Here is a 20,013-nt window from a genome sequence, read left to right on the forward strand (position 1 = left end):
TCTTCTCCAGATCCGATATTAAAAATGGTCAGCCGCGTCGTCTTCTGGACAGGCTTCGGTACGTCTCCCTTCTTCCCCTAACCCAATCCCACCACCACCACCACCACCACCACCACCACCACCACCACCAATCCAACATCCCACTAACCCCTCTCCTCCCAACCAGGCCTCGTCGTCCGCTTCTGGCAACTCGGCATCGAGATGCGCCCCTTCTTCCACCGCAAGACGCTCTGGGCGTATCCGCTGTTCGGCGCCGTCGGCGCCAGCTTCGGCTACTGGCTCGACGGGGTGGACCAGCGCCAGACCAAGATGTTGGAGGAGCGCAAGCAGGCGATCCTGGAGAAGAGGGCGCGGAGGGCCGCGCAGCGGGCTGCTGCTGCTGGGGAGACCGCGGAGGCGTAGAGTTGAAATTCCGGTATGGTTGATTGTTTGTTATGGGGCTAGGTAGGGTTGGGAGGTGGCTTCGTGGGGTGGCATGGGATTAGTTGGGGGGAATGGGACAGCTCCCAGGAAGGGCGGATGATGGAGGAGGTAAGATATGAGCTGGTGGGAGATATCCTGTCTCTGGATTTGAGAGAGGAAAGGAGAGAAAAATGGCAAGTACCCAACAATAGGGCAAGCCAGAACTGATAAGGAGAAGGGACGGCATCTTCAATGTATAAAGCTTCACGTTTGCGCCGAAGGAAGTAAAAATTTCTGGGTCAACAGTCCGTGTCTCAAATTACCCTCAATGAGTCCCTAGATCCAGGACCAACCGCCCTGCGATGAGAAAGTACTCCGTACAAGTGTACAAGTCATGCGAAAACCAAGTCCAGTTCTTTTTCTTCTCGAAACGCCGTTCGCCTCTGTCGGTATTACCCTTCCGTCCCAGCTTTTTCTTGTTTCCTACCTGACGCACCCAATGTGTACCTGGTAGAGAAATCTATCCCCTCCCTTCCTATCCCCCGCGTCCGGCCGGCCTCCTGTGAGCTGAGCCAAACAAATCCGCCAGCTGTCGTTCAACCCAAAGCACAAATCTGCGAAGAATATCCCCATCTATCATCCCCAACCCCCGAATTTGGTTCTTGCACCATCGTCGCTACCCTCGAAAAGCAAAGGAAGGCAAAGCAGCTCAAGCTATCAGCGGCTCCTCCTGCTTCCGGAGTAGCGACAATATCGCCTGCGCCGGAGAATGCCCACCGCCGCTCTCAAACTCGGTCATAACGCCAGAGATGTACTTGTGGTGGGTATTGTCGTAAAGCAGGCGGAGGCAATCGGGCGCGCTGCGCTGCGGATCCACCTCGTTGTACGTCAGCGATTCCACCGACACGCGGTCGCGGTCAAAGTTGATGGACTCGCACAGCGCCGTCACCTTGACGCCTGCGTTGGTGGCCGTCATGGCCACGTCAGCGGTGCCCGAGCGCGCGTTCATCGAGCCGTTGGCAAAAATGCCCTCGCCACCCAAGAACACGTTGTTCGCGGCTGCCACCTTGGGGCGCAGCCCGCCGAGGTTGGGAGAGTAGCGCACGGGGATGCCGGCCGCGGCGAGCGTCGTAGCGAGCTTCTGGCCGTCCTTCTCGTAGTGGTCGTCGACAACGATGACATCGAAGGTTTTGCCACGCTCCTTCGCCTCGAGAAGGGCGCGTTCGACAAGACGATGGTAGCTGTAGGTGAGAATGGTGTCACCGTCGTTGATGGTGGCGGCGGCGTTGCGACCAATGGCGTACTCAGCGAGGGTGATTCGCTCGTTAATAACAAAGTCGACCCAATCGAGTAGCTCCTCCTTGGCCTCGTCTTCCGGAGTGTTGATGTCGAATTTGTTGATCCTGCCCTTGAGCAGGCGGATGGCGTTGCCCATAGCAAAGCACATCGGCCGGCACTCGGTCAGGTACTCAATCTGTGGGTTGAGGACGTGCGGAATGAAATGACGCGAGAGGACGCTGCCCTTGGGGCTTTCATAGGCTTCAATAACCTGCCGAGAACAACGTCAGTCAGCCGACTGTGAGGAGCGGGACCGATTTCCGCGACAAACCTTGCGGAACGCCAACAGCATGGCCTTGAGCCGAGCGATACTATCATTCAAAGCATTCGTAGCCATTTGCTGTCCAACTGCCAACACCGCTGGGTGGACGTCCTTATGGGCCTGCGACAGCGGGATGCGCTTTGCGATGGGCACATGGCTAAAGAAATGCAACGGGTTGCTCTTCGGCTCCTGCTCCTTCTTCTCGTCTGCCCAGTGCACTGAGGGCCGGTGACCGCTCATGGACCCCTTCGGGGGCACGGGCTGGCCATCCTGCTTCCCTCCCTTGGCCTTGCCGCCCTTCGCATCGGCGGGACCTCCTTTCTCCTGACCCGCGGGCGCGCCAGCAGCAGCGGCGGCAGCGGCTCGGGCCTCCTTCACTTGCGCACGGCGGGCGGCCTTCTCGGCTTTGGCTTTGGCCTTGAGCTGTGCGGGAGTGAGTTTCTCGGTGTTAGCGGATTGCGCAGGCGCAGGTGCGGGGTCCTTGGCCGCGGGCTTCTTGGTAGAATCGGCTGGGCCTGTGGCCTCGGGCTTCGGGATGGTATCGGCCGGGTTCGAAGTGGTGTTGTTGGGAGCTCCGCCCGGAGCTCCATTGCCGTCGCCGGACATGACAGCGAACTGAAGTTGAAATAATCTGGTGGTGGTACTGTGATTCCGCGATTCTTCTTTTGAGGTCGGTGCTGCGCTTTGGTCGGTCCGCGACTTGTCGTGGCTGGTGGGATGACGAAAGGCGGGGCACTCGCGGATCGCACTGAGGGTGGTCGCGGAGGTTGAGTGAGTCAGTAGAATTGTGACAATTCGACGCGAGCCGATGTTCCGCAACGGTTATGTCGCAGCCGTAATTTCGGACCCGTAGATGGTGGTTGTCGTGCCTCGTAGGTTGCGAGGCCGTCGAAAATTAATTGTTGGAGGTGGTGTTGGAGAGAATTGAGTCACAAAGCTTCGAGGCTGCGGATGCACCCCGCGGCCCCGCAATGTGGGGCAGCCAGGTCCGGCCTCAGGGTCCACTCCGGGTCTGGGTGCCCCGCGTCCGGGTCCGACCTTCTATTGTTCAGGTTCAGGCTTGTGATTGTCCCTCAATCTCGAACGGGTAATTGACAAGGAGGAAGCTCTTGAGTTCCAGGTTGGTGCTCCTGGTGGTATGGATAATAAACAAAAAACAAGATAAAGACAAACAGGACTCATCGAACAAGAGAAACAGGAACATGCTAGGCAAGTTCAGCCTTGTCCCTGAACCATGAACAGATGTCCTATTTCTCAGTTTCCAATACATCTACCTATTGAAACACATGTGAATGCTAGAGAAGACCTAAGCCCAGTCAGGGCTCTCAGAGCAAAATTCATTTGATCAGGTAGTCAAGACTTCCAAGTCCCAATAACCTGAACAGTGACTACTATACACAGCTATGTACCTAATCCTCACCACCTCTCCTCACCACCCCGAGACCACCACTATGTCTCACTCGAACTCGACCCCTGCCCCGCCGGCCGCCACAAGTGCAAAACCAACATACCCCCCACCGACCCCTCCCTCCCCTTCTCCTCCCTCGTCCCGGCCTTACTCGCCATCAGCTCCTCCACCGTCTTCAACACCTGCTGCGCCTCCTCCAAGCTCGCCCTCCTCTTATTCTTCTCCTTGGGATGCTTCAGCGTCACCTTTACCTTGTACCCCTTCTCCAGGAACTTGCCCAGCTGGTTCATTTTCGTCTTCAAATCGTGCGGCGCAATGGCCCAGTTGATTTCCAATTCCTTGCTCGTGATCTTGGCCGCCTTCTGGGCCGCCTTCTCCTGTTTCTGGGCCCTGCGCTCCTCGGCCCGGTCCACGATCCGGCAGATGGGATACTCCGGCCCTTTGGTCTCACCGTCCTTTCGAGGGAGGGCGAGCAGGACGAGGCTTTCCTTTTCGAGGTTCATGTTGTTGAGGACATTGCGTTTGGAGGTGGGCGGGGAGAGGGAGCCGTCCTCCAGGCGGACTTGGACGTAGGGGAAGGGGATGTCATAGTCCCGCAGAGAACCCGGGTCGCTGGGGTTGCTTGATCGGGCGTTGGATAGCCTGGGGACGTGATTGCGGAACTGTGTGACGCGGTGGGTGGTGAAGGGTCGGTATGACGGTGAGACGGAGGAGAGTGGGTGAGGTTGTGAGATTGCCGGGACGAGCAGGCGATGGAGGTAGACTGGTGAGTCCCATGTCGTGGCCAAGAATACCCTGCGAAGGGCATTGGCTGGACTCAAAAGACATTGTGACGCCCTCATGGTTGGAAATGGGAGGTGGTGAGGCTGCCCACCACCAAGATGTTTGTCTTGTTGAAGTGAAGCTGTATGATAGTGAAAGCGGACCGCAAACCTGGAATGGAACATGGAAGCAACAGCTCGGTGGTAGCACCACACCCCTGTTGTTCGGAGAATTTTAACCAATCACAGGTGATTTCGCCCTGAGCTTTGGGCTTGGCGGCTTTCAAGTCCCATCCATCCACACCAGACATCTGAATCTCACTCACGAAGAGCCTCACCCCAGGAGATAATCCTGCTGAGAAAGCAGGTACCGCACCACCCAATGCCGGTTACGACATCAATAATACGAGGCCTTTCAAGGCCAACACGATCTAGGCTTTTCCTCTTCAAACCCTCACCTAGGACGCCATACCACCAATTATCACCATTTCCATCTCGCTCAATAACAACTCCTTCAATTCTCACCAACAACCGCACCAATTCCACCACCACCAGCAACAACACCCTATCCACCCAAGCCCAACAACATCAACAACAACAGCAACACCAAGAGAACTCTCATAACAACCCCCAACCCCCCTGGCCCTGGCTAGGCCACCCCCTCCGGGTCCTGCTCTCCTCCCTCAAATTCATCGCCCTCGCCCACCTCATCTGGGAGTACGTCATCTCGCTGGCGCCCGCCGAGGGCCCGTCGATGCTGCCCACCTTCGAGGTGGTGGGCGAGTACATGCTCATTTCCAAGCTGCACCGTTTCGGCCGGGGCGTGTCGGTCGGCGACATCGTGACATACAACATCCCCGTCAGCGAGGACGCGGTCGGGGTCAAGCGCGTGCTGGGGATGCCGGGGGATTACGTGTTGATGGAGACACCGGGGCATGGGACGGGGGGAATGATTCAGGTTTGTTGATTCTTTTCCCTTTCCAAGTTTTGGCTTTTTGTTTATTTGGTTTGGCTGGTTGGTTGTGTTTGGTCCGGGATAAGGCATAGACTGAGATGATATGGCATGGTATGGACTAACAAAATGGCAATGATGATGACCAGGTGCCGCCGGGCCACTGCTGGATCGTGGGCGACAACTTGGTAGCGTCCAAGGACTCGCGGTATTTCGGGCCTGTTCCGCTGGCCCTGATCCGAGGGAAGGTCATCGCTGCGATAAGGCCGTCGTTGGAGTTTCGGTGGATCGAGAATCCCTTGAAGAAGGTTGAGGAGGATTGAGCAGCTGCGGCGGCAGCAGCAGCATCAACCACAACAAGACGACGTTGGATTGGCGTGGCTCTGTCCATGAAGACTCGGTACCCAACCACGTGATTTCTCGACACACAAACCATCATTGTCACCTCGAGGAATCTGGGATTCAGCAACATGTCCTCATTACAATTCATTGTAAGGTAAGATGAGGGAAAGGGGTCAAACAAACAAACAAGCACACCCCTAGTCAGTCTAACAAAACTAGGAGGTCTGGGTCAGGCCCAAGATATCTTCAACAACAGAAAGCGAGAGAGAGATGTGTGGTGGGGAACAGGATTGTTCGGTATCATCCGTAATATCATCGACCCCATTCAACAAAAATAAACAACAGAGACACAAGTAACAAAACAAGAGAGAAAAAGGGAAAAAAAACCATGACGTCCATGACCCGCTGAGCACCGACCTAAGTAACCTAGCATCCATGCCCAAAGGTGCTCCCCATCCCATCCCTGACCTACCATTCATCCCTCATATAACCCATGGAAGTCCCACTACAATACACACAACTCCCCCTTCGCTCCCCTCCCACAGAATCCTCCTCTTTGACCTTCCCTTCCCTTCCCAAGCCACCCAACCCAAAGTTTCCAGGCCTTGAGAGCTAAAACATAATACTAGACGCCACCAACTCCTCGCCATTCCAAATGCGAAACGACAAAAAACAAATAGAAGGGAAAAAAAATGACAAAGGAAAAAGAATTAAGCCTCATGAGAGAACGAAGTCCCAATCTCCAACCACCTCCTCACCCCCTTAGCCGGCGTGAATTAATTCTCGATATGCTTCTTCGTCGCCCCCTGCCCCAGCAATTCCAAGCACCGCTGCGCGAGGTTGACCACTTCGCTCTCGTCGTCGTCCTCGGCCTCGTTATCCGACTCGAGAGGGCGGTTGGCGATCTCCTTCACCATGCTGACAATGTCGTCCGACTTGCCGATGAGCCCGATCAGCTTCTTATCCTCCGACTCGAGCAGCTGGAGCAGCGTCCAGATGGCTATATGCTGGAACGTGGCATCTCCGCTGCCGAGGAACCGGCTGAGGTAGCCGTGGACGCCATCACTGGGCTCGGTCCAGTTTTGGATGAAGATGCTGTAGTCGCCCACTATATGACACAAAAGTTAGCCCAAGGCTTTTGCGTACCTGCAAGATATGATGGATACAAACCTTTGGATGAGAGATTGCCCAAAGCAGCCGCGCTGTTGCCCTGAACCTCGACGCTCGGTGACTTGGTCAGGGGAATCAAGACCTCGAAAACGCCCAACTGCAGGAGATGCGACTTCAGCTCGTCGCTGAGGGCAAGGACAGCAATGGCCGCTGTCATCTCGGACTGGACGGTAACGGGCACGTCCAGTACGAGCTGCTTGCATTTCTGAACGGCACCCGCCTCGAGAACCAGGGCCTTGTTCCTGTCCGAGCTGGCAGCAAGATTCCGGAGGGTGGAAATGGCGTGGCACTGGATCTCTTCGTTATCCGTAGACCCCAGAAGATCCACCAGGGGCTTGAGGAAGCCGGCTTCGATAATGGGCGATTCGTTCTGAGGGTGGATCGAAATGTTCCTGATGCAGGCAACGGCGGAGAGAATAAGCGGGAGGTACGAGGAACGGAGGAGGCGGAGCAGCGGGCCGAGGCCGCCGGCTTGGACGATATCGAGCTGGTACTTTTCGTCGGACGCCAGGTTCCGAAGGGCGAGGGCGGCCTGGCATTGCACCTTGGGGGAGGAGGACTCGGTCAAGTTGACCAGGTATTGCACAAGGCGGGGTTCAGTCTCGGCGAGCTTCCGGCGGTTAACGGCGTCGACGGCGATGTTGCTTAGGGCAGTTGTGCAATAGTACTGAACATCCACATCGGGCGAGGAGAGGAGCTGCACGAGCACGGGAATGGCGCCCGCGTTCACCAGCTGCCTGCGATTCTCATCTGCTGGGTGTCAGCGACGAAAGTGCGGAGTGCTAGTAATGTAATGGCAACATACCCGAGTGTGTCATGTTAAGGAGAGCACCGGTGGCATTCCTCTGCACCCGCATGTCTTTCGACTTGGCCAACCGGGTGAGGGGCCCAAGAGCTCCCGACCTGGCGATCTTGGCCTTGTTCTCCTCATGTGTTGCCAGGTTGGTGATGCAGCCGACGGCATTGCACTGGACCTCGACGTTTGGCGACATCATCTGCTTGATTAGAGGCTGCAGGCCACCAAGCTGGACAATCAAGACCTTGTTTTCGGCTGGTTGGCAGTTAGCCCGAGCTCCATGTGACATCATATCTGAGGTCGAGACTGACGGTTCACGGCAAGATTACCCAGCGCAGCGCTGGCTGCCCGCTGCACCTCAATATCGGGATTCTCGAGCAGGAAGAGAATAGGACCAAGGGTGTCGCGGTCGACGGCCCGGACATCTGATGTAGAGAGTTAGCAGGCGTTTGTGCAAACTCTGGGACGACGGGTCCCGGCAGTAGCGGTGGACTCGACACGAACCTCGCTCAGTGATTTCGGCGAATGTCAAACTCGCACTCCTTTGGAGGTCGATATTGTCGGAATATACGAGGGTGCTCAAGGCTCGAAGGGGCTCGCCAGAGAAGAAGTCGGTTTCGTTTCTCTGTCCGCGAACAGGTCAGCATCGAGTACGGTGAATGGAACCCGCGACATTTCTCACGTTTTCGAGGTACTGAAGAAGATCCGCGACGGCTTCCCGCTCATTTTCAGCGAGCACATTTTCATAGAGTGCATCGCGGGATTTGCCTGGTGCTTGTTAGCACATGAATTGGTGCACCTGTGATCGAAGCAAAGAGAATGCACACCTCCGCAGCACGTTGAACTGCAGACACCCATGGCCGCTACTGGGGATGCCGCCGGCCCGGCACTGAGGTTGGTTTTTGTTGTTGAAGGTTGATATGGAAGGATGGAAGTCGAATGTGGGGGATGGACTCGAGGTCAGATGGTCGGCGTCGGCAAGTCGGTCAGAGGGAGGGTGACGAGGTGACGAGGGTGACAAGAGGCGGGTTGTGCAACAGCTTCGAGTGTGCGGGAAGAAAATGGCGGTGCACAAAATTGTCGCAAGAGCCCTTCTGTCTCCTCGGCACGCGTTTCGATCTGGAGCGAGATGGTATGGAGGGCTGGTGGAGGAGTTGAGGCAGAAACTGGAGGGATTCGGCAGTTTGTTTTTGTGATTTTGATGAGGTAGGTAGGCAGGTCAGCTGCCATGAAGCTGGAAACAAGCCGCAGAGGAAAGGCGCCGGCGGCTCCCGTCCATGCTGCTCCATGCTCAAAGCCAGCCATTCCGTTTCATTCGAAGCTGCCTTGTCATTCGTCACGCCGACCAACCGTCTGGGGCTCCAAGGCCCGTGCAGGGGTCAGGCTAAAGTGGGGCCCACTCCGACAGCAACCTTGGGGACCTGCGCTGGGGCAGGCGATTGTGCTTGGCAGCCAAGGCCGAGGAAGGCTGAGGGATACGGTAAATACAGGATATCGTTACCACAGCCCAGCAGGTGGAAAACAGATGCAACTCGATCTACAGTATTGCCCTATGATTCCAAGTCTGTGTTGCTATACAAGGGATTCCGGTAGCTAAACACATCATTAGATTTTCATCAATTTGGCTTTCAACTTCCATTCGAGGCATGCCATCAGGGTACTTGAAGCACTGTGTAAGTTACCCCTCCGTACGATCGGGTACAAGGGCAGCTGGAGAGGGGCAGCGCGGCTGGAAATGGCCTGCACCCAGGAAAGATCACTCAGTGGGATGAAGTCACATCCTGGAAGTTGATCACTTTTTCGAATTTCAACCTAGAAGCACTGAGATTTGGTCTTGAGCATCCCGTCCTGTCTCCTGCCTCTAACCTCTCCAATCTATCATTCATACCTTAAGGTACTTACAGTCAATCACTGCGACTCCCTCGGTACCTATCTCGCATCCGTGGTCGCATCTGCTGTCGGAGAATCGACCTTTGTGCCATTTGTGCCATCCATTGGCATCCCGGTCTACCGTTGATTTGGCGACTTCGCTTCTGTGCAGCACTCCGTCCAGCAGCCAGGGGCTTCTTATCAGCGCCAAGCGATCCCATCGCGGAGAAACTGTCTTTGGACACTTTCTTCAGCAACCCCACGGGGCTTCTGGAGGCCATTTCGGAAGACACGAGGTGTCTTTGACCTTTCGTCGGCCTGACTGAATCACTCCTCACCCTGCCGCAATCACCTTTTGCCCCAGCGTTCTGGGTTCCAGGTCTGGGGTCCGGCACTCCGTCCCGCAGACCAGACCAGCATTCCCCTCTCCCCCACCAAGAGCCGAGCCGCCTTAGGGGGACAACCACCCAAGCGATCACACTTCGATCTGAATAGTACCTACTCTCCTGATGCGTGTTCCACTGTCACAATAGTCATCCATATGGCCGACCCTAGTGCTTCGCCCGAAACGGCACATGCCGGCTCTCGCAGCGCGCCGCCCACCCCGGCTCCCGCCACCGCTTCGCCAACAGCAACAGCAGCAGCAGCAGCAGCCGGAAACAGTGGCAGTAGCGGAGAGTTGCCGCTGCGGCCGGGTCACGAGCTCGCCATTCCTGCGCCCTCGTCGCACCTTCGCCCAAAGCCTGCCGGTCGCACAATGTCGGAGAAGACTCCAAGTCTGCTCGACAAGGAGCAAATGCAAGGCCTGGTGAGCGAGCGCCGCGCCCAGCTCCGAGACAGGTTGTGACCCTAGGGCACCATCTGCTGACCACCCGTTGTGTGAAGAGAGCCATTCGCGAATTTCTCAAAGTCCGGACAAGTTACGACGTGCTCCCGCTCTCGTTCCGTCTTATTGTTCTCGATAACGACCTGCTCATCAAGAAGAGCTTGAACATCTTGATCCAGAATGGTGGGTGGTGTCCTCGTTGGTCTCTTGTCGGCCCCTCGGACCTCTGCTACAAAAAGGGGGGATCGCATAGGAGTTGCTGCTAACATGGCAAGTGGACAGGCATCGTATCGGCGCCGCTCTGGGATTCAAAAAAGTCAACCTTCGCCGGGTTGCTGACAAGTACGGACTACATCAACGTGATCCAGTACTATTGCCAATATCCGGATGAGATTGCCCATATCGATCAGTTCCGTCTTAGCAGTCTTCGAGGTGGGTGACGCGTGGCGATGCAGTTTTGGGTTACGGCGAACAAGAACTGAGACTGTCTGGGACAGATATCGAACGAGCCATTGGAGTGCTACCTTTAGAGACGGTGTCGGTCCACCCGATGCGCCCTCTCTATGAGGCGTGCCGCCGTATGCTCAAGACGAGGGCCAGGAGAATTCCCCTGGTCGACGTCGACGACGAAACGGGACGCGAAATGGTAGTCAGTGTCATCACGCAGTACCGCATCCTCAAGTTCATTGCCGTGAACAACGAGAAACACACAATGCTCCTCAAGAAGTCGGTCAGGGACATTGGACTCGGCACCTACGAGAACCTGGCCACTGCCGACATGAGCGCCTCGGTTCTGGACGTGATCCATTTGATGGTTAAGTACAACATTTCGGCCGTCCCCATCCTCGACAAGGACGGCAGGGTTCTCAACGTCTTTGAGGCGGTTGACGTGATTCCGTGCATCAAGGGTGGCGCTTACGACGAGCTGGAGTCCTCGGTGGGCGATGCCCTGTCAAAGCGTGCCGATGACTTCCCCGGCATCTACACATGCAGCGAGGATGACCGGCTAGATGCCATCTTCGAGACTATCCGCAAGTCCAAAATACACCGGCTGATTGTGGTGGACGATGAGTATCGGCTGAGGGGCATCATATCGCTGTCCGACATCCTTAAGTATGTCCTACTGTATGGCGAGGAAGATGACGGCGTCCAGGGGGACTACCAGTCTGCGTGACGGGGAAGCTGGGTCTTGATACAGCGGCCTGAGAGCTCGCATCAGCTCTGGCCATCTTTACTTCTTGTTATGGGTGGGGAGTTTGCATGTTTAAGGCGCCAGATCTGGGGTACACGGTTAAGGAATACCATGGCAGCAGGTGTTTCCCCTACCGGGACTATAGATTTTTATTTTGTCATGACGAGCGAAGGGTCCCTGATTTGATGTTGATTGATTGGTTTTTTTTGTGTTACGGCGCTGTGATGGACGAACTCGTGTGTGTCCAAGAGATGCCTCGGGCTGCTCGACTCTGTGTTGTTGACGTCACAACTCCAACTTCGGGACGTCCCTCGGTGATGCCTCAATATTCGTGTTTTTTGACGAGGGAAAGAACAAAACAAAGACCCCCTCAACCTTGTCCAGTGTGGACCGAATGTGGGAAGAAGGACGGGAAGCAGCAGCGAGCACCGACGGGAAGAGTTCCCATCCTGAGACGATTCCAGCTTCTTGCTAGACTGTCGCCGTTTGTTGTCGCCCAACGCGTCCCGCGTCTGACATTTGACATTGGCTTTCTTGACCCCTCATTGTTCCGACCAACCCGACCGATGACATCCACCCCCATGTTTTTTTCTTCAACCTGAAGACTGTTTGCTGACGCATTCCGGTTACAAGTCAGCCCTTTGTGATCCGCCTCTCCCCCATTGATGCGCACTTGTCCTCCCGTTTCGACCATGTCGCTGCCCAAGATGGATGCCGAGTCGACGCTCCTCGCCGAGTTTCGGTCAGCTGGTCGCCCCTCGTCTCCCACAATGACAACGACGACGGCGACAACTCGTCCGCCGCGGTTACTTCGCGCATCTGAGACTACGATTTGGGACGGCACCCGGCAGAATGCCCGATCTAGTTCCTCCTGGACACCATCGAGTATTCGTTCTGGGGAGTTTTTGGATGCTGGGAATGATGGGAAGCGGGAAGAGTTGGTGAGGGAGTTTAATCATCTTGCGCAGAAGGTTGGTTCCTATCTTTGTCTGCGGCAAGTCTGGAAACGGGGTTCTGATGATCATGGTAGTATGGCATTCGGCCTATCGAGCCTGACCACGACCACGCCTCATCACTGGTGAGTCTGCCTCTCCTCCTTACCGCGGTACAAGGCCCCTCTTCTCACTCGACGACCAGCCAGTCCCGCGTTCCCACCACCGGCGAAGCTGGTTTTCTCGCACCTTCTTGCGCCAGGTCTCCGACTCGAGCAGCGCCAGCTCGACCAAGTCAGACAGCAAGATCAAAAAGCGCCGGAGCGTTGGCGACCTGGCCTTACAGCTCGTCAACGGAGGAGGACCCAGGGAGGATAACCTCAAGGGGCAAGACCTCCCGACGCTGATCCGGCTGTGCGGGAGGAGCACGCTGCATCTGCCATCGGAATACGCGCCAGGCCCTCTCACCCTGCCCACATGCTTCCGCGCCACGGCGCATTACCTCGCACAACATGGTACGTATGCATACATCTAGGGGGCGGCGTGTATCGGGTAGGTGCTTACATCACACGGAACAGGGCCAAGCACGCGAGGTGTGTTTCGAATCCCGGGATCGGTTCGCACGGTTAATGAGCTGTATGGTTATTACAGCGCGGACGGCGAGGACGGAGATGACATTTCGGGTACGATATGCAGCGCGACGCTGCCCGCTCATATCCGCACCGGACCTCACGAAGTCGCTTCCCTCTTCAAACGCCTGCTGTCTGGCCTTCCGGGAGGGATCCTTGGTTCACTCTTGCTGTTTGAAATCCTTGCTGATATCCACGACCGTCTGGGGCGAGACGTTGGCCCTTCGAAGGCGCACCAAACAGAAAAGGATCGAGCGAGGCTTATTGTCTTGTCCGTCGTCGGGACGGTAAAGTCCCTGCTCCGCCGAGACCTGATCTTCGCAGTTTTTGGCTTGCTGGGCCTGATCGGGAGCGAGGTAGAACAGACATCTCGAGAAGAGGAGTTTGGACTGTCAAATCCGGCGTCGGATTTGATGGGCTACGGCGCTCTGGGGATCATCTTTGGTCCGCTTCTGGTGGGCGATCTACTTCACTCGTACAGCATATCGGGCGCTGGAGATGCTGCTGGTCCTGGGCCTCTATCCAACGTGAGGGCAGATAGTACTAGGAAGACTAGCGCGGCCGATGGCCAGCTCTCATCGCCAACTCTCATGGTCGACAGGATCAACGTGGCTAACGGAGTGGCTGAGATGCTCATATCACATTGGACGGAAGTAGTCCGCCAGGCGAGGAAAATGGGATTGTGGAAGTCTTCGAGAGAAGGTCAACAGCGGACACAGGGACTCCGGCCGTCGGCCACGGATGGGTTTGCTCTCAGGTTACCGTTGCAGTCTTCTGCTGCGTCGGTCAGTTCGGGGGAGTTTTCGACTCCCACAGGCCCTGAACCTGATGTCGGTAAGCGTCTCTTGCTTGCTCTGGGAGATTTGGTTTGAGCTAATTAGCTAACGTTTTCCAAAAGTGAGGGTTTCGAAGAAGGATCTCCAGCCCGAGATAAAAATTCCCCGGCGTCGACCCAGGAGCGTGCGGCCGTTCATGGGTAGCTTGGCGGATGTGGAAGCTTCGTTGTTGTCCCCTCCGATCGAAGAGCCATCTCCATGCGAACGAGGGAAGCCTCAGCAAGCGGCTCACGCCCGGCCAGTCCAGAGCGCCAAAGATGATGAAGCCCAATACCCATCTCGGGAAGGCCCGGCAGATTCAAGAACTCCGGCTCAAAAAGCCATGTCGAAGGGCGACCCAAGTCCTTTGGGATATACAACCTCGACTCCAACAGGGTTTGTGAAAGCGCAGGCGCAGCGGTTTCAATCCCAACAAGATGCATCTCGTCCATCAACAGCGGTGAGCTTGCCGGGCAGTAACCATGGAGGCCTATCCATATGGCAGAAGGCCGAGCACCGTCTCAGGAATGTGTCAAAAGGAGCAAACCCCTTCAAACGGAGATCACTGAAGGATGTCACTGCCTTGGGCTTACCACATCGCCCCCACCATCAAGCCCAGCCTCAAGTCCTATCGACTTCGAGGGTATCTCTTGATTCTGTACGAGAACTGGGAAAGCTCGCTTTCGACTACAGAGTCGCGCGAGGCACGGGAACCAAAGCAGATGGACACCATCATGGACATGGTCGACTTGCAGGATGGAGACTTAGGAGGTCATCCATCGCTGCTGTGAGCAACGGAAGTCCTTTGCCTCATCCCAAGGAGAATCGAGGGATTGGAAAGGAAAACGTTGCGTTGGAGGTACCGACGGACCATATCCTGTCGCATGGCGATGGGGCAAGGTCGAAGTTTTCGTCACGGGACTATCGGAAGGAGGCACTTGAACGACTACAAGGTCGCCCGGACGGTGGTATCATCGAATCCCATCATCCCATGAAATCCGGAAATCGCAATATATCTCATTACACTACAGCAGACGACCGACCACCTCCACCACTTCAAGCATACTCCGGCAATGCCTTCACCCCATCACCAGCGCGACCTGACCGGCGAAGAACATCAGGGATCAGCAGCAGAGTATCAAAAGACGGAAGCCCAATTCGACTGGGACCTCAGGGGTCTCGGCCCGATCCATCACAGCCGTCGCTGCTCCGCGAATCGTCAACCACCACCACCACCACCACCCCAAGACCGACAGCTCGGCCCATCGGCGGCGGGACGACTGTCAAAGAAATGGCCGCCCTCTTCGACAGCAGCAGCATCTCCAACCCCGCCTCTCGCTGTTCAACACCCGCGGCGGACAAGACGATGTCGACAGGAAGCAAGGGCACGGGGTCGGCCAGGCGGAGCGAGATGATCTCGCCTTACACGGTCAACCCGTCGCCGCCGCCGCGGGGGAGCCCGGGCAGGTCGCTGACCAAATCTTCTCCCAGGCGGGAGAGGGGGACTCCGTTCTGCGATGAATCTGAGCCTGGGGTCTCGACGCCGGTTGCGGTGAGGAGGGTGCCGAGGATGGCGGTTTCGAGTCCGGAGTTGCGTGGGGAGGAGGGAAGAAGGGGGAAGGATGTGGTAAGATCTGAAGGAGTCAACAATTCCGCCGTGAATTTCGACCGCTTGCGCACCAGCGCTGACTGGAGGGTTGGAACTGACACGCTGACGACGCCGACACCAACTCCGAGAACTTACCGCCACCACCACCATCATCATGATCAGGGTAGTAGCAGCAACAGCAGCACAACCGCCGTCAGCAACACCATCCTCACCGTCACCGGCACCACCACTACTCCCAACAACAATATCAACCCCACCACCACTACTAATTCGACGGATCATCCCCAACATGTCATCAACGACACAACAAACGTGATGCTCGAAATGGCGCGCCTGCGCAAACAGCTGAGCCAAGCGCAGGGGGAGTGCGCGAGGTGGAAGAGGCGCGCGGAGGTGGCGGAGGGGAGGGTGAGGATTTTGGAGGGGATGGTCGTTAGTGGCTGTGACGGCGGCGGAGGCTGTGGTGATGAGAATGAGAATGAGCTCCCTCCTCCTCCGCCTCCGGTGAGGAGCCCGCCGCCTCTTCCGTTCCTACTTCCCGGCCCTGCTGTTGCTGTTTCTGGTGTTGATGTTGATGCTGGTAATGCTGGTGCTGTTGCCTGTAATATTGATGGTGAGACAGGGAGTGGAGGAGGATCTGGTGAAGCCCGGGCTGGCTGTTGTTAGCGGTACGGATGGGAATGGGGATAGTTATTTACCGGGTAGGAGGATGGGAATGGAATAACAATGATAATAATAACAGAGGTAAAGCCTGCAGAAACAGTGGGGAGGGAGTGTGTCCTGGAGGACGATGATGTTGGTGGAGAAACGAAAATGACGAGGAGAGGTCAGTTGGTTTGGTTTCCCGGTTTGGTTACCTAGGCTTCAACCGAAGTTATTACCGCCTAGATTGTGTTCGTTGCTCTCATTCAGGTCGCGTGTGTGAGGAAAAGGAAAAGAGACATGGTTAGGAGTAAAGAGAATGGTACTGTAATTACCATAAATCTTTTCAAGCACACTTTCGGGTCGGCGGTTGCGTGACTCCTTGGTGTGGGCATGATTCTTATTGCAGGAAGGTTGCTTAATAGCACTGCCTCCGGGCTCAAGGAGTTGTACGATATCCCCCCGCCCCTCCCCCTGGTTACGTACCTAGGCAGTAGGCGAGGATGACGTGTGGCTCAGGGCCCCAGAGGAACCGACTTAAAAACAACAGACACAGAGAGAGAGCATGATTTGTGAACCTTGATAGTGCCTCTGGTGTTGGTCCATATAGACCAGGGGATTTCCCGTTCGATTTTTGGTATGTACGTAAAGGGTTGGTACATGGTATAGTACACATATTCTCTCTCCCTTCCTTCCTTTATAAGCATCACCATCCCCAACATCCATGATACGTCCCATCCCTCGCGACTCCCTCCACACACTCCCACCTCCCCCTCTACTCCATCTTGTACGTCCACTTGAGCCCCTTGATCCTCTTCGTATACTTCCACAAATGGCGATACTTGGGTCCCTGCCTCTTGGCCTCCCAGCCGCGGGGCTTGCGCGGGGGCTTGGCCGAGTGGACGCGGGGACGGCGGAACTCGACGTCGGCACCCGGAATACCGTGGCGCGCCATGACTTCGGCCGTGTGCTCGTCCCAGACGGTGCGGAACATGTTGAATCCGACGGGGACCACGGGGAACTTGGCGCGGAAGCTCCGGAGGTTGAAGCCCTCGCGGCCGGCGCCGTCGTAGAGCTCGCGCAGCTTGGCCTCGTCCAGGCGGACGTTGTCCTTGTGCTGCAGGATGAAGATGGCCAGGCGGTGGTAAGGGGCACCCTTTTGGGAGTGGGGCGGGAGCCAGGGGACGGCGAGGTTGCCGGGTTGGGGAGGGGTGGTGGTTGAGGAGGAGGAGGAGGTAGCAGCGGGGTCGGCGCCGATGCGGGAGAGGGAGAGGGAGTTGTGGGTTGGACTCCAGGGGATGTTGGTCGCCAGGTAGTGGAGACGGGTTTTGAAGGAGTCGGTTTCGGGGTCGGGGACGTCGGCGTCGATAACGGCGATGGTGAAGTAGCGCTCGCCAGCGTCGAAGACCTGCATGCGCAGCGTCGGGGGAGACTCCGTCACCAAGCTGTCCAGGATGGATCCCGGGGCGATCTTGCGGCGGCGCCAGTGCAACTTGACATCCATGTTGGGTTCGAATTTTGGCAGCAGGTCGGGCACAATGAAGAACTGCTCGATACGCTGCATGATGATCTTGCGATCCATGGAGCACCACTTGCGGTGGGCGAGGAAGCGGTAGATGGGCTTGTTCATATCACCTGCTCAAGTCAGTCAAGCCGAGAGGGAGGGGAAAGGAGATGCCGAACCGCTGATGTCAGACGCACCCATCCCATCCTCAAAGCGTCTTTTAACCATTGGGTCGTTGATGTCTGCCAGGATCTTGAGCCTCTCGACGTAATTCCGCATGCTCCTCAAACGCTTCTGCTTGTATTTCTCCCCCGTCCTGAAGATGCTCGGGTCTGTCGCCTCCAGCCTCTTAATCTTTTCCAACTCGGCCATAATCTTGGCCACCTTCTCCTCGCGATCCTTGGCCAGGAGCTTGCGGGCCTCTTGGAAAGCCTGGTATGGCAACTGCTCGAAGGGAATGTCGCCGGTGGTGGCCAGGGCAGCACGCCGCCTCAGAGAACCAAGACGGGGATCCAGGAGCTTAGCCAGGTCTTCCTCGCTGCCCTTCTTGATGGTGGTGGTATCGCTGATGAGCGGCTTCTTCCCAAGCACCACAGCGTCGGCGGCCTGCTTCTGGGCCTCGGCGGAGGCAGCCTCGGAGGCGCCGGTGGTCAGAGAGGGCTCATCGCTTCGGCTTGGAGTCGATGAGAGCTGGCGGATGACCAGGGCCCGGTGCGGACATGTGGGGGTCGTGGCGGCGGCATTTCTTAATGACCGCACAAGCGGGCGAGCAAGCTGCTGAGCCGCCGACATGGCGAAGGCGGCAGATGCAGAGTTGGCGAACAATGGCTTGGGGTTTGCCGGCCGAGGGGAAGAGACAAAGAGGCAGTTGCGCACTTGGGGTCCCGGTCCCGTCCCGCTTGAAATTTCGCGGAGGGTCCGTGTGCCAAGAAATCAAAACCGGCAACTTCCGCCTGCAAACCATCCGAACGAACTGCGGCTCCTCGACTTTTTTTGCGACATCACAACGGCAGCGACAAGCAGCAACCGCCTTCCGGGCGGGGAAAAAAATAAGAGGAACCGCCTGCACCACCGAACTCAGCCAACAGACAACCTAGCCGACCCAGTTTTTTTTTCGCAGCAGCATTGCCCATTCCAATTGCTGCGAAACACACAACACCGTCACCATGGCCGGCAAGGGCATCAAGTGCCTGAGTGAGGCACTCCGGGGTTTGACTCTGGCCGCCCAGCCATGCCGGACAAGACCGGTTTGTCCTCCCTCCAACTCCATGTATAGGAAGTCCATACTGACATATAATTTTTCCATGTCCCAGCTCCGGCAAGCCACAATGGGATGCGCAAGGTCCATGGCCACCACGGTTGACACTACCACCCCCGCGAACATCACAAGATCAACAAACGATGTGTATACGCCATGTCTGTCCACCATGATACTCCTCTTTCCAACAGACACCAAGCCCTAACACCCTCACAGTGACCACGGTCCCCGTCACCATCTATTCCTTCCCCAGCCTCGAGCCCCGCTCCCTCGAAGTCTGGTCGGCCAAGCACCTGCACCTGCCGCTGCGGCGCGACATCCTGCACCTCGCCGTCGTCTACGAAGGCGACAAGACCCGGCAAGGCACCGCCTCGTCGCTGACGCGCTACGAAGTCCACGGCTCGCACCGCAAGATCCGCCCGCAAAAAGGCACCGGCCGCGCCCGTCTCGGTACCAAGCAGTCCCCGATGCTGCGCGGCGGTGGTAAGGTCTTTGGTCCCAAGCCGCGCGACTTCAGCACCAAGCTCAACCGCAAGGTGTACGACCTGGCCTGGCGCATCGCGCTGTCGTACCGCTACCGCCGCGGCGAGCTGATCGTCACCGAGGACGGGCTGGAGCTGCCGCTGCCGGACGATTTCCTGGTCCTGGCCGAGCAGGGGGTGCTCGGCCGCGAGCTGGAGGACGGGTTTGTGCGCAAGTACGTGGACGAGCTGCTCTCCGGGCTGCAGTGGGACAAGGAGTTTGGGCGGACGACGTTTATCACGGGCGATCGCCGGCCGAATTTGTTTACGGGCATGGAGGTGGCCGGGGAGCACGGGCGGGCGCTGGAGCTGGAGGATGTGGATGTCAAGGACCTGCTCGAGACGGGGAGGATCGTGATTGAGAGGTCGGCGCTGAAGGAGATGATCAAGATGCACCAGAGCGATCTCATCTCGCGCGTGGTGGTGCCGGGGTTGAAGAAGAAGCCGGATCTGGGGCAGGTCATTATTCGGTGAGGGGTTGAGGGTTGGGAAGGTGGTGGTGATAGATATCTAGACGGGTCAGGACAGGGTCAGGGTGTATCCTGTCTCACTCGGGCGACAGACGTAGGTTGTCGTCGCCATGTATCATGGCTGTACAATACATGTTGATGTTGATGAGCTGTTCCATGCCATGCTGTGTCTTCGGGGGTTTGCGCTGAGGTTCCATGTTACAAGATGTGTGTCAATGTACCACTGTTTTCCAGTCTCCCTGTCTTTCAAACCCCAAAGTCCTGGCGTCAGGCTTCCATCCCATCTTTTCAATCGCTCTTTCTTGAAACGCTGCC

At 56.9% G+C, this 20,013-nt stretch overlaps 11 protein-coding genes across 11 annotated transcripts; 6 read left to right on the forward strand and 5 right to left on the reverse strand.

Annotated features, from left to right (window-relative positions):
• Positions 1 to 24: 24 nt before the first annotated feature.
• Positions 25 to 402, forward strand: VTJ04DRAFT_6155 (uncharacterized protein; the record flags this gene model as incomplete). Its single annotated transcript, XM_069364347.1, has 2 exons — positions 25 to 58; positions 167 to 402. The coding sequence occupies 2 exons, from the start codon at positions 25 to 27 to the stop codon at positions 400 to 402; spliced, it is 270 nt and encodes an 89-aa protein (XP_069218182.1).
• A 38-nt stretch (positions 403 to 440) lies between these two features.
• On the reverse strand, positions 441 to 1,035 carry VTJ04DRAFT_6156 (uncharacterized protein; the record flags this gene model as incomplete). Its single annotated transcript, XM_069364348.1, has 3 exons — positions 441 to 696; positions 756 to 845; positions 899 to 1,035. 3 exons carry the CDS (start codon positions 1,033 to 1,035, stop codon positions 441 to 443), a joined length of 483 nt encoding a protein of 160 aa, XP_069218183.1.
• A 76-nt stretch (positions 1,036 to 1,111) lies between these two features.
• VTJ04DRAFT_6157 (uncharacterized protein) lies at positions 1,112 to 2,608 on the reverse strand (the record flags this gene model as incomplete). The annotated part of the gene is made up of 2 exons (XM_069364349.1): positions 1,112 to 1,951; positions 2,012 to 2,608. 2 exons carry the CDS (start codon positions 2,606 to 2,608, stop codon positions 1,112 to 1,114), a joined length of 1,437 nt encoding a protein of 478 aa, XP_069218184.1.
• An 843-nt stretch (positions 2,609 to 3,451) lies between these two features.
• On the reverse strand, positions 3,452 to 4,252 carry VTJ04DRAFT_6158 (uncharacterized protein; the record flags this gene model as incomplete). Its single annotated transcript, XM_069364350.1, has 1 exon — positions 3,452 to 4,252. One exon carries the CDS (start codon positions 4,250 to 4,252, stop codon positions 3,452 to 3,454), a length of 801 nt encoding a protein of 266 aa, XP_069218185.1.
• A 301-nt stretch (positions 4,253 to 4,553) lies between these two features.
• Positions 4,554 to 5,446, forward strand: VTJ04DRAFT_6159 (uncharacterized protein; the record flags this gene model as incomplete). The annotated part of the gene is made up of 2 exons (XM_069364351.1): positions 4,554 to 5,129; positions 5,273 to 5,446. The coding sequence occupies 2 exons, from the start codon at positions 4,554 to 4,556 to the stop codon at positions 5,444 to 5,446; spliced, it is 750 nt and encodes a 249-aa protein (XP_069218186.1).
• Positions 5,447 to 5,593: 147 nt separating this feature from the next.
• Positions 5,594 to 6,074, forward strand: VTJ04DRAFT_6160 (uncharacterized protein; the record flags this gene model as incomplete). The annotated part of the gene is made up of 2 exons (XM_069364353.1): positions 5,594 to 5,614; positions 5,832 to 6,074. The coding sequence occupies 2 exons, from the start codon at positions 5,594 to 5,596 to the stop codon at positions 6,072 to 6,074; spliced, it is 264 nt and encodes an 87-aa protein (XP_069218187.1).
• A 167-nt stretch (positions 6,075 to 6,241) lies between these two features.
• On the reverse strand, positions 6,242 to 8,289 carry VTJ04DRAFT_6161 (uncharacterized protein; the record flags this gene model as incomplete). The annotated part of the gene is made up of 7 exons (XM_069364354.1): positions 6,242 to 6,573; positions 6,636 to 7,385; positions 7,441 to 7,686; positions 7,743 to 7,856; positions 7,936 to 8,056; positions 8,114 to 8,199; positions 8,259 to 8,289. 7 exons carry the CDS (start codon positions 8,287 to 8,289, stop codon positions 6,242 to 6,244), a joined length of 1,680 nt encoding a protein of 559 aa, XP_069218188.1.
• A 1,552-nt stretch (positions 8,290 to 9,841) lies between these two features.
• VTJ04DRAFT_6162 (uncharacterized protein) lies at positions 9,842 to 11,300 on the forward strand (the record flags this gene model as incomplete). The annotated part of the gene is made up of 4 exons (XM_069364355.1): positions 9,842 to 10,108; positions 10,186 to 10,309; positions 10,409 to 10,558; positions 10,624 to 11,300. 4 exons carry the CDS (start codon positions 9,842 to 9,844, stop codon positions 11,298 to 11,300), a joined length of 1,218 nt encoding a protein of 405 aa, XP_069218189.1.
• Positions 11,301 to 11,983: 683 nt separating this feature from the next.
• VTJ04DRAFT_6163 (uncharacterized protein) lies at positions 11,984 to 15,969 on the forward strand (the record flags this gene model as incomplete). Its single annotated transcript, XM_069364356.1, has 6 exons — positions 11,984 to 12,289; positions 12,349 to 12,396; positions 12,456 to 12,765; positions 12,829 to 13,713; positions 13,778 to 13,839; positions 14,869 to 15,969. The coding sequence occupies 6 exons, from the start codon at positions 11,984 to 11,986 to the stop codon at positions 15,967 to 15,969; spliced, it is 2,712 nt and encodes a 903-aa protein (XP_069218190.1).
• A 751-nt stretch (positions 15,970 to 16,720) lies between these two features.
• On the reverse strand, positions 16,721 to 18,241 carry VTJ04DRAFT_6164 (uncharacterized protein; the record flags this gene model as incomplete). The annotated part of the gene is made up of 2 exons (XM_069364357.1): positions 16,721 to 17,580; positions 17,629 to 18,241. 2 exons carry the CDS (start codon positions 18,239 to 18,241, stop codon positions 16,721 to 16,723), a joined length of 1,473 nt encoding a protein of 490 aa, XP_069218191.1.
• Positions 18,242 to 18,615: 374 nt separating this feature from the next.
• Positions 18,616 to 19,702, forward strand: VTJ04DRAFT_6165 (mitochondrial 54S ribosomal protein uL4m; the record flags this gene model as incomplete). Its single annotated transcript, XM_069364358.1, has 3 exons — positions 18,616 to 18,696; positions 18,763 to 18,865; positions 18,924 to 19,702. The coding sequence occupies 3 exons, from the start codon at positions 18,616 to 18,618 to the stop codon at positions 19,700 to 19,702; spliced, it is 963 nt and encodes a 320-aa protein (XP_069218192.1).
• Between the last annotated feature and the right edge of the window lie 311 nt (positions 19,703 to 20,013).

The sequence above is a fragment of the Mycothermus thermophilus genome (assembly GCF_041956435.1).
Source record: "Mycothermus thermophilus strain CBS 625.91 unplaced genomic scaffold VTJ04scaffold_4, whole genome shotgun sequence".
Taxonomy (NCBI): domain Eukaryota; kingdom Fungi; phylum Ascomycota; class Sordariomycetes; order Sordariales; family Chaetomiaceae; genus Mycothermus; species Mycothermus thermophilus.